This window comes from Cydia splendana, chromosome 4, assembly GCF_910591565.1.
Source record: "Cydia splendana chromosome 4, ilCydSple1.2, whole genome shotgun sequence".
Classification (NCBI taxonomy): domain Eukaryota; kingdom Metazoa; phylum Arthropoda; class Insecta; order Lepidoptera; family Tortricidae; genus Cydia; species Cydia splendana.
Window position 1 is genome coordinate 15,454,447 of NC_085963.1, and position 16,714 is coordinate 15,471,160.

A 16,714-nucleotide genomic window follows, 5' to 3' on the forward strand; every position below is an offset into this window, starting at 1 on the left:
AAATTCATGTAACGACTTCGGAGATAAAACGTTAGAGTACAAAATACGAGTGGAGCTACAAAATTGCGGCTTAAGCCAAAGTTACTATCCGGTATCCGGCCTATCCGGGCATTATTTTAAAATCCGGCTGGATACCGGATAGTGACCTACTATCCGGCCGAATCATTCTTCCTTCTTCCTAGCGTTATCCCGGCATTTTTGCCACGGCTCATGGGACCCTGGGGCCCGCTTGACAACTAATCCCATGATTTGACGTAGGCACTAGTTTTTACGAAAGAGACTGCCATCTGACCTTCCAACCCAGAGGGTAAACTAGGCCTTATTTGGGATTAGTCCGGTTTCCTCACGATGTTTTCCTTCAGCGAAAAGCGACTGGTAAATATCAAATGATATTTCGTACACAAGTTCCCAAAAACTCATTGGAACGAGCCGGGGTTTGAGCCCGCGACCTCCAGATTGCAAGTCGCACGCTCTTACCGCTAGGCCACCAGCGCTTCAACCAACCGCCTACTATCCGACCGGATACCAGATAGTAACTTTGCTTGATTTCGGAGTAAACAAATTGGATTTAAGAAACTGTCACGGTCATAATCGTAATCGTTTATTATTTTAAAATAATTTAAACATTCCACTCACTTGCACGCGCACCATTTTGTACCTAGAAATGAATCCGCGCGAACAAGAAAAGCGGCCAAGTGAGAGTCGGACTCGCCCATGAAGGGTTCCGTAGCAGCAAGTAACATAATAAAATTGCGGTTTACGATTTATGAGTTATAACCTATTAAAAAAAAACTACTTACTAGATCTCGTTCAAACCAATTTTCGGTGGAAGTTTGCATGGTAATGTACATCATATATTTTTTTTAGTTTTATCATTCTCTTATTTTAGAAGTTACAGGGGGAGGACACACATTTTACCACTTTGGATGTGTCTCTCGCGCAAACTATTCAGTTTAGAAAAAAATGATATTAGAAACCTCAATATCATTTTTGAAGACCTATCCATAGATACCCCACACGTTTGGGTTTAATGAAAAAAAAAATTTTGAGTTTCAGTTTTAAGTATGGGGAACCCCCAAAATTTATTGTTTTTATTTTTCTATTTTTGAGTAAAAATCTAAATGCGGTTCACAGAATACATCTACTTACCAAGTTTCAACAGTATAGTTCTTATAGTTTCGGAAAAAAGTGGATGTGACATACGGACGGACAGACAGACAGACAAACATGACGAATCCATAAGCGTTCCGTTTTTTGCTATTTGGCTACGGAACCCTAAAAAGGTCATAACCTGCACAATGCGCACCTGAAAAACCGAAAAGTAGGTATAGTTCCGCCGGCTGGATACCGAATATTCGGCCGATGGTCAGGCCGAACATCCGGTATCCGGCCAAACAACTATCCGTTTCATCTCTAGTTTAAATGGACTTTTCCTTCTTTATGGGTTAAGCCGAAAAATACACCTCAAAAAATTTCAACTATACACACTACTACAAATCTCAACCTTGCTGATGATAATGAGAACTGTAGTAATTAAAGAATAACTATATTTTTACACTTACTGCTGCTTATTTGATGATTTATTATTCCACCTTGCTCTGAATTTTCCCTATTGTAGGGGTAATCATTAATAATTAGACAACACTATCAAGTGATGGCCGATAAGTTGAAGGTTTCAAAGTTAAATCATATTATAGAAAATTTTAATAATCCAATATCATATTATAATTAAAGGATTAGTAGAGGTCTATAAAACATAAAGTATTGATTTTTTGATGATCCTATCGAAAACAAAGAAAATGTATTACGTCTTTTTTAGCTCTTGCAACATTTTAGAGTACTGTCACTGTCAATGTCACGCTTTCGTTTTTATACAGTAGACAGACCGGGAATATCAATAGGCATATTGGAATAAAAAAGTGAAATAAAAAAAGAATATCATCTCTAAAATTACCGGTCCATTACTCAATCCTTTCCATTTTATAATTTAACAGGTTTGAACGTCCAAGCTCATACATTTTATTCCTTTACCAAACACAACATGGACGAAGTTTTAGAAAAATTGGAATCCACAATTATAACTCCGGAAACTACAGAAGAAGGAACTAACGATTACCAGGCTCTATACAAAAATTGGGGCAGATTGGGAAATCAAGAAGAGAGGCGTAAAGAATTACTAGAACAACAAAAAACGTAAATAACTTTGACTGTTATTTATAATTTTTTTCAGGTTTTGCCATTTTTTATAACCTAATTTCTTATAATAAATTATGAACTTAATGGATGCATTATTGAAAAGTATCTTCAAAAGTTACTTTACTTAATATACCTAAAATAAAATAAAAATCATAATTATAATATGTACACATAAAACACATAAAATATTTTAGCACTTTGTACCTGTCTAGTAAACTTAATATTTATTTCAGTAATCGCAATGACAAGATTGATGCATTTCGAGGTATACTGGAACTTGTAAAAGTGGTAGAAGAGAGAAATATTTTCAAGCCTTATAACAGGGTAATAAATTTTAACCCCCTTAGCACCACTTACACTATTCTAATAACCCCGGGTTAACCAGTTAAACCTGGAGTTACCATGGTTACCAGTACAATTTGACATTAAGTTAACGGTTTAACCGCTTAACCTCAGGTTAGTGGGATGGTGCAAGTGGCCCTTATTCAAATAACTTTACAAGCCTCTATTAGTTAATTTATGTTTTATTCCATATAAGGCAAAATAACAGATTAAGACAAACAATTAATCTCTAATTGAGGCTTGAACAGCTTTTATAAATAAAGATGCTTTCCACAAGGATTTTCGTATATTGACCCACCTGTTGCTATCTCTATTGCACATGTATATATATTGTGTATGTATATTGCTGTCTCACCGATAATGTCACTGTGCCAGCATGACAGCAATATAAATGAGTATACACAAAACAGATGAACAAAAGTAAAAAATATGTGCAAAAACAAACTTATCCAACATTGTTTCAAAGGTACATTACCGGCCTAGCATATATGTAGCGGGCTTCAACAGGACCTCTGCAACCTATAGCAATGTTCTCATGTTGTCGGAATGGATAATAGAGAAACCGGCTGACTTCAGTGAGAACTGGATGGTGGTGCCGTGCCCTAAAGGTGTCCGGATGCTTATTGTGGCAAATCAGGTAAGAACACAATATCAATTATTGCTGCTATTGGTAGTTTGTTCTGTTTCCAGTGCTGGTACCATGGGTAGTTTGTTTTTGCAATGTACACTTACCTATACAAGAACTTAGGTCCTTAACTGCATTAACCAAACAGCCAGGTGTTGAACTACCAACATGCACTTAAAACCTGAGAGTGTACCGCATACACCGAAGTTCGCAAATTGCGGGCATCTTTCTCTGTCATTTTAATTATGCCTGAATTGCAGTAAAAGGGAAAGATGCCCGCAATGTATGAACTTCGGTGATTGCAGTAGCAGCGATCTGTGCAGGAAATGGGTCAATTTGGGAAACACATCCATCCAATTATTTGTTTGAAGGTAAACAGTACATACAAATGATCTAAAATATAAATGTAAATATTGTAAATTTCAAATTTAGCTCTTAGAAAATGTTGATAATACTGAAATCATCATTACATGAACCTTACATATATTTTACAGGGAAAAACTAGAGCCTACACTAAATACGGACATTTCAAGATGGAGTTCCGATCTGCTCTCCCCGGTGGCAATGGCAGTGAATACTCGAAAAGTCGCTGCTGTGTGTTGGACTGCTTCTATGCTGAGAAAAAGAAGATAATGTACATACTAGATATCTTGGCCTGGAACAATCAGCCCATGACAGATGGAGAGGTATACATGAATTACTTTATGTATATTACAGAAAATATTGAAGATCTTCTAAAAATTGACGCAGTTTACACACTTGAGTCAAAATAATGAATGAGGCAGTAAAAAAAAGAGATAACAGGACACAATTGCACAAAGGTGACCCAAAACTCCGATGTATACACAATGGTTTCGTTGGTTTCAATGGACAGATGATATGATGTAGTTGTAGACACACAGAATATGTTGTCAGTTAAATTTGGTGCACGGCCACCTCACATATGTTTTATTTAATCTGTGAAGTTTGGTGCTACCAGCAACACTCTTGGCTGAACACCAGTGTAGTCAAAGTTTATCGGCATGGAATGGCACCGCCAATAGACCTCATTCAAAGAAAAAAATTATATTTATAACTGTCTTACTGTGCCCCAGTAGTTATTGTGTCGGTATAAAGTAATATATGTACCTCAAACACATTTTATAAACTTTCAGTTGGAGTTCAGACAGTACTGGATCAAATCACAGCTAATGGAACTGCCCCAGCTGACCACTGTAAGCAAGAAGAATCAAATAGTCTTCCAACTACTTCCGATGGTGCCCTGTACTCCAGAATCATTTAATAAGTATGTTAAATTAGTTATTTTAAATACTCAAAAGCTCATGTCATGTTGCAATAATTTAGTGTTTTGTGAAACTTATTCCAGGACTTATTCATGTTGTTTGTCGTGTTACTATACATAGCTGGTTTGTTACTGCACACCGTTGTATGGGGACCTTGCACTTTGAGACTATGTGCTGAAACTTGGCACAGTTGATTCTTAGCTGGTCTTGAGCCGGCAAGAGCCACCTCTCATTTAGTGGGGAGGGGGGGAAGTTCGACGCTGCCGCGCTTCACTTGGAGCAACATTTCTCTAAAACTATACCTATTAGGGCATGTAATATATCATTTTTGGATAAATTAAGGATGAGTAATCTAGTTTTGGAACAAAAACAATGCACTTTCTAACAAAAAAAAAAAAACATTAAGTAGAAAAGACTAAAAAACGTATTTTTGATTTTTTCATAATTACCATTTTTTTTTTAAAGTTCAGCAGGAATCTGAAAACAAAAAATACAGTCGTAAAGCTACACTTATTACGTTTAAGAAAATATATAGTTTAATATACAAAACTGTTGATAAATGGGAAATAAAAAATAATATTAAGCGTGGGTCAGAGTGATCTCAATACAAAATATTATGAATGTGGGAAAGTTACTTATAATTTGTTCTACAATCGTTTATTTTTCTTGTTTTTCGTAAATAACTCGTAAACAGTAGCCCACAGCAAAAAATTATCTTTTACGTAAATAATCTGTTTCAGATTTCTTATAAAATAAGTACTACTGTTTTTCGCTACCATCAATATTAAAAAAAATATTGAAGGGAGAAAATAAATACTTAGGTCCCCTTTTTTAGTCATTCGTAAATAACTCGTAAACGATGGCCAATAGCAAAAAATTTTTTAGTACATGAATAATTTACATAAAATTTCCTACAAAAAAGGTCATTCAAACTTTTTCGCTAGGATCAATATTAAAAACGATATTAAAGAGAGAAAATAAATTCTAAGGTCCCCTTTTTAAATATTGATCCTAGCGAAAAAGTTGGAATAACCGTTTTTGTAGGAAATTTTATGCTAACTATTCATGTGTTAAAATATTTTTTGCTATTGGCCATCCTTTACGAGTTATTTACGAATGACTAAAAAAGGGGACCTTAGTATTTATTTTCTCCCTTCAATATTTTTTTTAATATTGATCTTAGCGAAAAAAAGTAGTACTTATTTTATAAGAAATCTGAAACAGATTATTTACGTAAAAGATATTTTTTTGCTGTGGGCTACCGTTTACGAGTTGTTTACGAAAAACTAAAAAAATAAACGATTGTAGAACAAATTATAAGTAACTTTCCCACATTAATAATATTTTGTATTGAGATCACTCTGGCCCACGCTTAATATTATTTTTTATCTCCCATGTAACAACAGTTTTGTATAATAAACTATATATTTTCTTAAACGTACGTTCCTTACGCACGACTGTTCGGTGTTTTCCCCGTAGAGTGTCCTATATGATATATAACGCACTGGCTAAACCTCATTTACAATATCTAATAGAAATGTGGGGCAGCGCTTCTAAAACTAATCTAAAAGAACTACAGCGTACCCAAAACAAACTAGTTAAAAAACTTTTCCATTACGATCACTTGGCACCAACTGTAAAAGTGTATAACGAGACTAAACTTATGTCCGTTAGACAACTGTACACTTTTAATATTTGCTTACTTGTTAGAAAAATACTACACAAAGACATACACTCAAAACTAACGTTTACAAAAAAGAAAACCCTACATAATTATCGTAATAGAAACGCTGAAAACTTAATTACTACCTCATCAAGAACCACAATTGGGCGACGAAATGTGACTCAAGAGGGTGCTCAACTGTATAACCAGCTACCTGTAGAAATAAGAAACTTAAAACATCTAAACGTATTTAAGAAAAAGTGTAAACAATTTGTCCAAAATAATATTTCCTTAATATAGTCCATTTAGCCCCATATATTTTTAGTCTAGCGTTACTTTTGAGTTCAAAGTTTTTGTCCTACGCGCGATATGCCGCATCCATCCGATCACACATCAATGCCCTCGTAGACGTGTTATCTACGACCGGCCAGAACAACTCAATGCACACTGTCCTGCTTAGCAACTAAAAATTACCCACATATTTAGACGATATTATATTATTGTTAATGTTTAGATTAAGTTACTAATAACCTTATCGTTAAATACTGCACGCTAAAACTAACTAGATATGTATATTTCTCATGTAAGCGAATTTAATGTAATTCTTTTGAGAATAAAGATTTCTTTAAACTGAAACGTAATAAGTGTAGCTTTACAACTATATTTTTTGTTTTCAGATTCCTACTACACTTTAAAAAAAAATTGGTAATTATGAAAAAATCCAAGATACGTTTTTTTGTCTTTTCTACTTTATGTTTTTTTTTTGTTAGAAAGTATCCTTAATTTATCCGAAAATGATATATCACATGCCCTAATAGGTACAGTTTTAGAGAAATGTTGCTCCAAGTGAAGCGCGGCGGCGTCGAACTTCCCCCCTCCCCCCCACTAAATGAGACGTGGCTCTCGAGGTCTCCCGGTCTGTATCTGCTCATGACCAGCTAAGAATCAACTGTGCCAAGTTTCAGCGCATAGTCACAAAGTGCAAGGTGTCGTGCACTAACAAACTAGCTAACATGAAATGAAATGTAATTTGTATGTTCTAGAATGTCACATATCAGTATAAAGAACCTAGGATGTTTCATATATTAAAGGTACCAAAAAAATTAATTAGGGAAGCAGACATACTCTCAAAAGGTTTTAAATACGCTTAAAGCTTTATAAATATGCAACATCCATAACCAAATGCAGTGTCACAAGCTAGGAGCCACTTGCACCATTCACTAACCCGGGGTTAACCGGTTAAACCTGGAGTTACCATGGTTACCAGTACAATTTGACAGTGGGTTAACGGGTTAACTCCGGGTTAGTGGGATGGAGCAAGTGGCCCTATAGTTCGTTTTTTTAGCATTAGAAAGAACTTGTAAGAAGGTAAGCGATCTTGACATGTCTTTTAACACATTCGACACCGCGTACCCGACTCTCGGGCACTCGTAAACTTTACTCAGATGCCGGACAACCCGCCCAGCGGGTTGTTTTGTACGCAGATATAGACGACCGGTTTCTGGGGTAGTGCGCCGTTTTTTGCCCGGTTGCGAAAGTGTTAATTGAAAAACGCTTTATAAAAATCAATAACTATTACTTATGAAAGCAGAAGAATATAAAAGAGCGTATTAGATTCATAATTGTTACATATTTGTCGTAACTTATTTTTAAAATGTGTTTTTCAATTAAAAGACACATCAAGATTGTTTACCTTATTTCTAATGCTAAAAAAAACGAACTATAGGTTGGATAAATGTTTAGGTAAATCTGTTTACAGTACATATGGTGCTACTAAACCGCTCTAGTGCGGGATTAATTACAATGCGTGCCTATGTCAAAAATTTAAAGGGCCATATGTACTGTAAAACTTTGTACAATACACGTGTGAAAAGGTAATTCGCAACTCATGTCGATTTAAAACTGTGTTTCAATTTATCGCCACTTGTTGCCAATTTCCTACTTTTCGCACTTGTATCGTAATGTACTATTACACATCACACTCGGTTTCCAGTTTCATGATGACGTATCCCCCATTCGAAGACAACAACCCCGCACTCGACGGCTTGCTGTTCTACCACAAGAAGGCGCATTACGTCTCCGGCGAGACGCCTCTAGTGGGGTGGCTGTTCCCTTACATGGTGCCAGAGGTGCTGGGATCTGGTGGGTACCTATAAATTATTATTAGCTATTTGTTGGTGCCTCGTCTAATACTTATCTACGGATAACACACAAATTAATTTATTTACATGTATTTAGGAGTGGCTCTGTGAGCTGTAGATTTCACAACCCATTCACGAACCATTTTCTAAACTGTCTAAAAACTAAATCGACAAAAAATAATTGAAAAATGCGACATGTAGACGAGAACATCGGCCCCAGACGAAAAAAAATTTGGCCAAAATGAAACGGCGACCTTCGCTTTCGCTATTTTTCGGCCTCCTCCACTGGAGGACTCGGTCACTTTTGCTTTAGTAGTAGCATTACCTAGTAGTATTGATGAGTAGGGGTAGGGGTGCCTCATGCAACTGAAATAAGTGGTTGCGCTCCGGAACTAAATTATTACAGCAACACCTAATGTGTGGTAACAGCGACTTGTCTGATCCAATCCAATATTTAAATCAAATATGTTTAATGTCAATATTATAATGTCATTTTTTTTCTGTTAGATATAACTGTACACCCACAGTTCCTGAGCGCAAAACCGGCGGGTTACGTAGACCAAGCTCAGTTTATACAAGCATTTGAGGCCAAAATGGACAAGAGGAAGAACCGAGGCAGGAGGTCTAGCTGCACGATGGATACCAGTGGCAGCACAGAGGTATGGAAACTTATTTTTGACTTACAGCCAGTAATACAAAAAAAAATGCGTTAAATACTATGGTAGCATAAACAGCAGCAATAGTTGCTGCTACAGTTACTCATACGTACTATCTTAAGATTTTTATATTTTAAAGGTAAAATAGAAAATTGTTAGTATCGCACATTAAAATCGTGCACACATTTTTAACACTACTTTTGTTGTCGACATTATAAGTGACAGCATGTCATGATGTTATAATTTAATCCAGTGCAAAAGAGATGGGCAGTTTATTCCGCATGTGGCAAGACTTTAACCTATGCTATTTGTTAAACTGAAAAACCGTGATTTTTTGTAAAAAAAACTGGACAAGTGCGAGTCGGACTCGCCCACCGAGGGTTCCGTATTTTTTAGTATTTCTTGTTGTTGTTGTGTTCCGTTGTTTTTAGTGTTTGTTATAGCGGCAACAGATTTACATCTATCACGGTTCATGAGATACAGCCTGGTGACAGACGAACAGTGGAGTTTTTTATTGTTTTGCTTACTTATCTCCTTTTCAGACTGATCCCAAAGAAAATCCGTTACATAGTCCTAAAACTGAGAATGGATCCAAAGATACTGAAGAAATGGAAGCTGAAGTAAAACCAGATGCGGTCATAGAAAATAATCCAGAAGTTATGGACGCGGAAGAAAAATCAACCTTAGGCAAAGATAATATAGACCCGGAACCAAATCTTATAACTGACGAAAAAGAAAAATAGACGTATAAGGTATTTAATTAAAACAATTTACTACAATACTTGTCTATATTTGCTAAAGATACGTCATGATGTTAAGTATTTTACATTCTTTGCTTTATTCTGAAACTAAAATATACCTAGTACTTACCTATAAATTAAATTCAGACTAAAAGACAGACGACTGAAAGGAATGTTTAAGGTGGGGAAGTGAGGTGATAACTTTTCCTGACTGGCTAGCATGAGTTGCGTTCTCGCGCGCGATATACTTGATGTCGCGCTAGATGTACATACAAGTTCGCGCGCGAGAACGCAACTTTTGCTAGCAAGTCTGTACGATTGATGTACGTACATTAAATGTATATCTGAAAACATTATACAGAATTTGTAATATGAAAGTAACAAGTAGTTTTTTATGTGTTCGGAAGTTTTTGTTTTGTCATTTTTATATGATAAAACTTTAAGATTATATTAACGTGGAGTTACCTTATTTCTTGTTAATCTTTTTTAAATATAGCTGCATGTGATCATTGTTAAAAAGCAAATTCCTTAAATTGAAGTTTTTATTAATAGGTAAGCTATGAAACTTAAATTATACTCCTAAAGAAATCAATAAAATTTATTTGCGGTATTCCTTTTGAATAGATTAACGACGTGAGTTTGAAGCCTTACAAACTTTTACATCTAACGTGGAATATCACACTGATGCGGATCCCCGTGTCGCTCCGGTGTGTAAACAAGAGAGCGCTATGCATGTATGTAGCGACGTCCTGCTCGCAGACTAGAGTGGCGTGCCGACTGCCGATTAGATATGAGCGCCGATAGGCATTTAGCCGGCGGCGGCGCGCCGGTCAAAATCGATCGGCGGCGGCGGCGTATCGGCGGCGTGGCCTTGAAAGACTTTTGTTTAATGAAAAAAAAATTTAAACCAAAATTTACCGAAAAAACACGTTTTTGCCATAAGAACGTTATAAAACGGGTGCATTTTTTAATTTCAAGGAAAATTTATTAAATAATGGTACAGTCAGCCTAGAAAGTGGTTTAACACTTTCTTGGCTGACCGTACGAAAAAAAATTTTATATCGCATAAACTGTAGATAAACGGTATCAGAGGCGGTCTTAATCTTGGCGATGCTCCGGCCAAAAGATCTTTGCGAGGCCCTTATCCTTTGTGCTAAGTAAAAAATAAGGATAGACTGTATCAGGGAAACTTCGACAGTCCAAAGAGCCGGAGTGAGGAAAATCGAGCTCCGTCATTAACCAATATCGATCCAACAAAACCGATTTATGTCTAAAAGCGTGGACAAAGCCGAGCACCACCTAGCTCGGAAGACCTGATTCCGACACCTCCCCATGCGAGGCCAGAGGTTGAGCTGCATCAGCTGCAGGCATAAAGCTTAGAATTGAGGCGCGCTTCTGTGTGAGGCCGAAGGCCAAGCTGCAAGAGACCTGGGGCCTATTTCTCGTACGTTACAAGTTCACAAGTCTACAAGCTTACATTTAAAATTTCATTGTACAAGTGTGTTTTAATTCTGTTTCTCGTAGGAATGATTACTACAAGTGCTACAAGGCGGCTGTCTAAAGTTAGAAAATAGGTTTGTTTACTATGCAAAAAGGAAATGCAATGGCCATTATAAATGTTATCTTAATGTCAATGTCAGTGTTATGCATCATAATCTTAATAAGAGGAAAATAAAATGGCTGACTTGTGTTTTCGGAATATACAAGCGTATAATAATACAAGTAGTAATGAAAAGCGTTTCTCAAAATTATCAATTACAAGTGTAAAATCAAACTCAGTTTCGTCAGTCACTCTATGAATGTTTACAAGCTTCAGGGTGGGTCAGTTTTTTTTTATAATACGGGTGAATTCGTTACAAAATTATTATGTTATTGGTCATTTACTGGTTCTTTCCCAATTATAATAATTTCATAGGAATGAGTTTACTGTTTTTTTTTTTGGAGAATAAAAGCTAAATTTAAATAATATTCCTGATTTTAACGAAGTGCATTCAAAACTTACACGTTTGAGATCTTAAAAATGCAATATTTTCATTTATTTATTAATCGATTTTTACCAAAAACGCATATTAGCAGTTTATAGAGACTCCTCATTATTTCGTGATAAGTCACAAGCTACAAGTATAAAGTACAGCTTTTGAGAAACGAAATTACTATTTTAGTATATAATATCTACTAGTGTTTGTCAACTTGTGAAACAACAACACTTGTGAAAACTCTTTTATCCCCGCTCTTGTAACAATTATACATTTACGTGAAACGGAAACTTGTAAAAAATATTGAAATACAAGCGTTACCATAGATACACACTTGTATTACAAGACTTGTAACGTACGAGAAATAGGCCCCAGAGCTTGGAATTGAACTAGGGGTCCAGCGTAAGCGAGGCCAAAGGCCGATAAAGTCCGAGGCCATATTGAAGAAATGGAGCTTTAGTGCGGGCGCATTCGTGCGAGGCCAAAGGCCGAGGTGGAGTGGAGCTAAGATCGGACAAGAACCAATTACCAAGGGTTTTAAAAGGCGAAGCAAAAATTTAACTCCTTTTTAGACCTTTTAAAAACGTTAAACCATGCTTAATTCCAGATCAAAAATATTAAGAAAAATTGCTCGGTTTATTTTGCAAGCCTCGGGCGATTGCTCCTTTCGCCACTCCCAAAGGCCGCCGCTGAGCGCCATAATGAACATTTATTTAATTATTTATTTTAAACTTTATTGCACATCAAAAAAATTACAAAAGACGGACTCACAACATTGAAGATGTTTCTTATTCTTATACATATTACAATTTAAAAAAAATTAAATTATTTGAAATGTTACAATTAATTAAATCTATAAGTTCCCGAATCCATCAACAACTGACCATCGTATTCAGTTTAAACAAAGTCCCATATCTATTGATATTAGTGTCGTTACCCTAAGACTAGTAGCGCTAGCGCGGCTACCAGCAAGAAAAGTTTGCATTTCTCATCGATATTTTTGAATTATATGGACCTAAAATGCCTTTTGAATGTCTATAAACTATTCGGAGTGGCGCCGTTAAAGATCTAAACTCAATAACTTATATATTTTTTGATTTTGCAAGTAGTAGTATCTAACAAGGTCACGCCGATGCCACGCCGATAGCGCATCGTCGGCGGCGGCGCGAAAATTTTGTCGGCGGCGGCGGCGCGGCGCTCATATCTACTGCCGATCTATATTCAATGTGAAGACCACCAGGGTTTTATTCCATGAAGTACCTTTTCTCAACTTTTTCTATTTCTAGTGAAAGATATGTAGGTGCCTACTCAAACAAAGAATAAGGTAAGTAATATGTGTCCTCTTATCATACAAAAAATAATAACCACTGACCAAGTATTTTCAAGAAATGTCTATAAATATTACCCATAAAATGTTTATTGGGATATCAACTCTATTGCCTAAAAATAGGATTTTCTTTTGAAAATAATGTTGTTAAAAATCGAGTAATTGGGTTTCTATAGACTAGTATACTGCCCTGCTAAGCCAAAGAGCGCTATCTCAAAAGAAATTTCATTGCTAACTTATACTTTAGTTTCTATTACTGAGAATTCCATTTTCAATAGTTATTTGTACAACAAGAGATCAAAGTTCGATATTTCTTCGAGTGCTTATTTTGAGTCCCGTGCAAGTGAAAGATTCTATAATAGATTCACAAGCGTAGCGAGTGAATCTAATTTAGAATCTTGAGCGTAGTAAGGGACTGAAAAGCGCACGAGATGTAAATAACTTTGATCTCGTGTAGTACACAAAATTTTTCACCGGAGCAGTGAGAACATATCTATTAGACAACTTGAAAAATGTAATCCTTCTTCGTCACTTAATACCTTAGCATTCATGTTTTTTTACGATGTACTAACAATTAAGTTTAATTACCGCAATCGAGCACAGAAACAAAACGTAATAATAAATTTCTGTAAAATAATATAGAAATAACGAACATCAACTGACACTGCAATCGATAATTTTTTTTTGTAAAAAAGTTTCGTTACATACGGTCCGAATTGCGGATACGTACTATTTGTCAACTATAGTAGAAAGTCTCAAAAATAGAATAATTAATTTTGCGTGATAATCTGTGTATTTTTGAGTTAATTATTTTAATTGTACAATAAAATACCTAAAATATAGTGTTTTTATCAGTTTTATCAAATCTTAAACTTTATTTTTATTAATTAATTATTAAGAATTCATACTCGTACGTGGTTTGGAACGAGCCGTTCTGACGTTTTCGGGGGTCTATTATAAACCATCAATATACAGTTTCTTTTTGCTAACAGTGTGAAAGGGACAGGGATAATAGAACCCAAGTATTTCGAACTGTTATTAGACCCCGCATGTTGAAATGACATTTGACTATAAGGTCACTTGAATGTCATTTTGTCTCACTCAGTGAGCAAAATCGCATTTTGCTCACAGTTTTTAAGAAGCAAAGTACCCTTGTGCTGAGGTGAAAAATCATTTGTTTTTGAGATAGCGCTATTCGGCTTAGGAGGGCAGTCTAGACTAGGTACTTGGTATTTTTATTAGTGTCCGACCGAAGGTTCGGTTTCGGTTTCGGTTTCGGCCAGTTTCGGCCAAAAAATCATGTTTCGGCTGTAGTTTCGGTTTCGGCCAAAAAACGGCCGAACCTTTCGGCCGGGCCGAAACTTACGAAATGGTACTTCGTACTATGAAACTAAACTATGTGACAAAGACCAAAAGTTGGGGAATAAGTAGGACAACAATATTTATTAAGATGTACCTACATATACTGATTCATGTATAGGTACAGAAATTAATTGGTTTATTATATAACACAATTCCACTAATGAGGGCGCCACTAGACGGTTGACGCAGACTTAAGAGGCTGTTAATACCTATAACGCGCACACTGTCTAATTGTATCGGAGTAAATGAGATTAGCACTGTCGCATGTTACTGGGCCTGGGCAAAGGAATAATAAGAAAACTCATCATCTTCCTCGCGTAGTCCCGGAATTTTTGGCACTGCTCATGGGAGCCTGGGGTCCAATTAACAACTAATCCCAAGAATTGTCGTAGGCACTAGTTTTTAAGAAAGCGACCGCCATCAGACTGATCTTCGAACCCAGAGAGTAAACTAGGCCTTATCGGGACTAGTCCGGCTTCCTCACGATGTTTTTCCTTCACCGAAATGCAAATAGTAGGTAAATATCAAAATTATATTTAGTATAAAAGTTCCGAAAAACTCATTGGTACGAGTACGTCAAGAGTACGTGGCCGGGGTTTGTACCTTGCGACCTTCGGATTGAAAGTCGCACCAGCGCTCAAGGAAATATCTCGCTTTTTAATACAATGGACATTGCTTGGAGTCTGTGCTCAACTACTTATCCTGAAGCCTGAAGCACGGCTTTGACTTCGCATGAAAGTTCGCCTCACTGGGGCACTTCGGACGTTTAGGCCCAGGTGAAGATCGGTACCCGGCCTTGCGATATTGTCAACAAAAAATTTGCGCTCGCTGCGCTCGCGTTTTTGTTTCAACCTGTATCTACAATCATGTTGGCTTGACTGGTGAATGAATAGAGTTAGACCAAGAAAATTCTGCAATTATTTTGATAGCATACGCAGTGCAACTAGTGCAAATGTTATTTAAACGTCATAATTTCATAGAAGTTATGGCGTTTAAAATAACACTTGCACTGCGTGTGTTATCAAAATCGTTGCAGAATTATCTTGGTCTAACTCTAGTAATTTTCTTAAAAAACTGCTTAAGTAACATCAATTTCAAGGGCATTGGGTGTTGACAGCCCCATAATATGTGTGTAAAAGCGGTTTTATGAAATTTTTTCAACGATTTTAACAAGTCTACAAAAGGTTCGGTTTCGGTTTCGGTTTCGGCCGAAACTAGAGCCAAAGCCGAACATTCGGTTTCGGTTTCGGTTTCGGCAAAAAAACATGTTTCGGTCGGACACTAATTTTTATGTCGACAGAACATAATATATTTATTGTAAACTCACCGATATTAAACCCTGACGTAAAACAGAAGGTTTCTTACAATTCGATTTATACTTTCACTTTGACCTAGTTCCAGTGGCCAAGGGTTAAATTTTTTGCTGAGTGTACAACTTATAAAACATGCTGGTTAATAGAATTCAATCTGAGTATCTATAATAACCAATGTCTCGCATTGGAATCTATATTACTTAGGTATTATGTTAATATATCAACATGATTGTGCAAGATACATTACCAGTTTTCTTAAATAAAAATCATAAACCAGACATACCTACAAGTATATTGATGCACCTAATACTACGTTTCCTTGAAAAATCCGCGAATGTCTCGGAATTTTCGAGGACAGAAGCCAGTTCTTTATAAATGTAAAAGCACTAATTGTGTAGGTAATTTACATAGACCCAGACTAAATATCATAAACCGCCATTATATAACTTAAGGTCTTATGGACTGCGAGCCAGGAGCATATATCGTCCCTCATCGCCTCCCGGTTGAAATTTTACTTACTTTAATGATGATAAAAATGTACCTAAGGCTGGTCGTTTTAACATGTTCATGCGACCAGCTGACAGTCTTTCCACCGCGATACAACCGGCCGACGATTTTTTAAATTCATAGTGACATCTCAACAATCTTCTGACAAAGTTACAATCGAGAGGCGATGACTAAATTTATTTACTTTTTTTACGTGTTTGGGTGGCTGCCGTTCCTTAACCCACCAACAGAGCGGCAGTTGACGTCCACAAGGGCTCATTACTCATCGCTCTTAATCACTTTACGAGGATTCACCCGGGATGCTATTGGTCATGGAATTCTGTTCCTGGCCTGCTATGGAAACTCCACTTTTATGTTAGGAATTTATGATGTTTGCGAAGTGAGATTTTCATAGCAACTCGTTAAGTATATCAATAGTAATAAAACCCCCAAAGATTATTTGCTGACCGTATAGGCCATCTCGTAAAATTATTAATGGCACAAACATATTCACTGGTTTTATGTTCCAAAAATAGGTAGGTATTTAACTGAATTGATCAGGAGCTCGGATCAAATTTTCAACGCATCGTTTTACTAACAAGGT

General features: G+C 36.3%; 1 protein-coding gene across 1 annotated transcript; it reads left to right on the forward strand.

Moving 5' to 3' along the window:
- Positions 1 to 1,850: 1,850 nt before the first annotated feature.
- On the forward strand, positions 1,851 to 9,850 carry LOC134790000 (snurportin-1). The gene is made up of 8 exons (XM_063760739.1): positions 1,851 to 2,193; positions 2,430 to 2,520; positions 3,005 to 3,175; positions 3,658 to 3,849; positions 4,318 to 4,448; positions 8,103 to 8,251; positions 8,758 to 8,909; positions 9,449 to 9,850. The coding sequence occupies exons 1-8, from the start codon at positions 2,042 to 2,044 to the stop codon at positions 9,647 to 9,649; spliced, it is 1,239 nt and encodes a 412-aa protein (XP_063616809.1). The 5' UTR covers positions 1,851 to 2,041; the 3' UTR covers positions 9,650 to 9,850.
- Positions 9,851 to 16,714: the final 6,864 nt, after the last annotated feature.

Bases quoted from the DNA above. Each gene is read 5' to 3' on its own strand.
- LOC134790000 (XM_063760739.1), top strand. From the start codon at position 2,042: ATGGACGAAGTTTTAGAAAAATTGGAATCCACAATTATAACTCCGGAA. The intron at 3,850-4,317 runs GTATACATGAAT...ATAAACTTTCAG, and splicing joins AGCCCATGACAGATGGAGAG to TTGGAGTTCAGACAGTACTG. The intron at 8,910-9,448 runs GTATGGAAACTT...TCTCCTTTTCAG, and splicing joins ATACCAGTGGCAGCACAGAG to ACTGATCCCAAAGAAAATCC.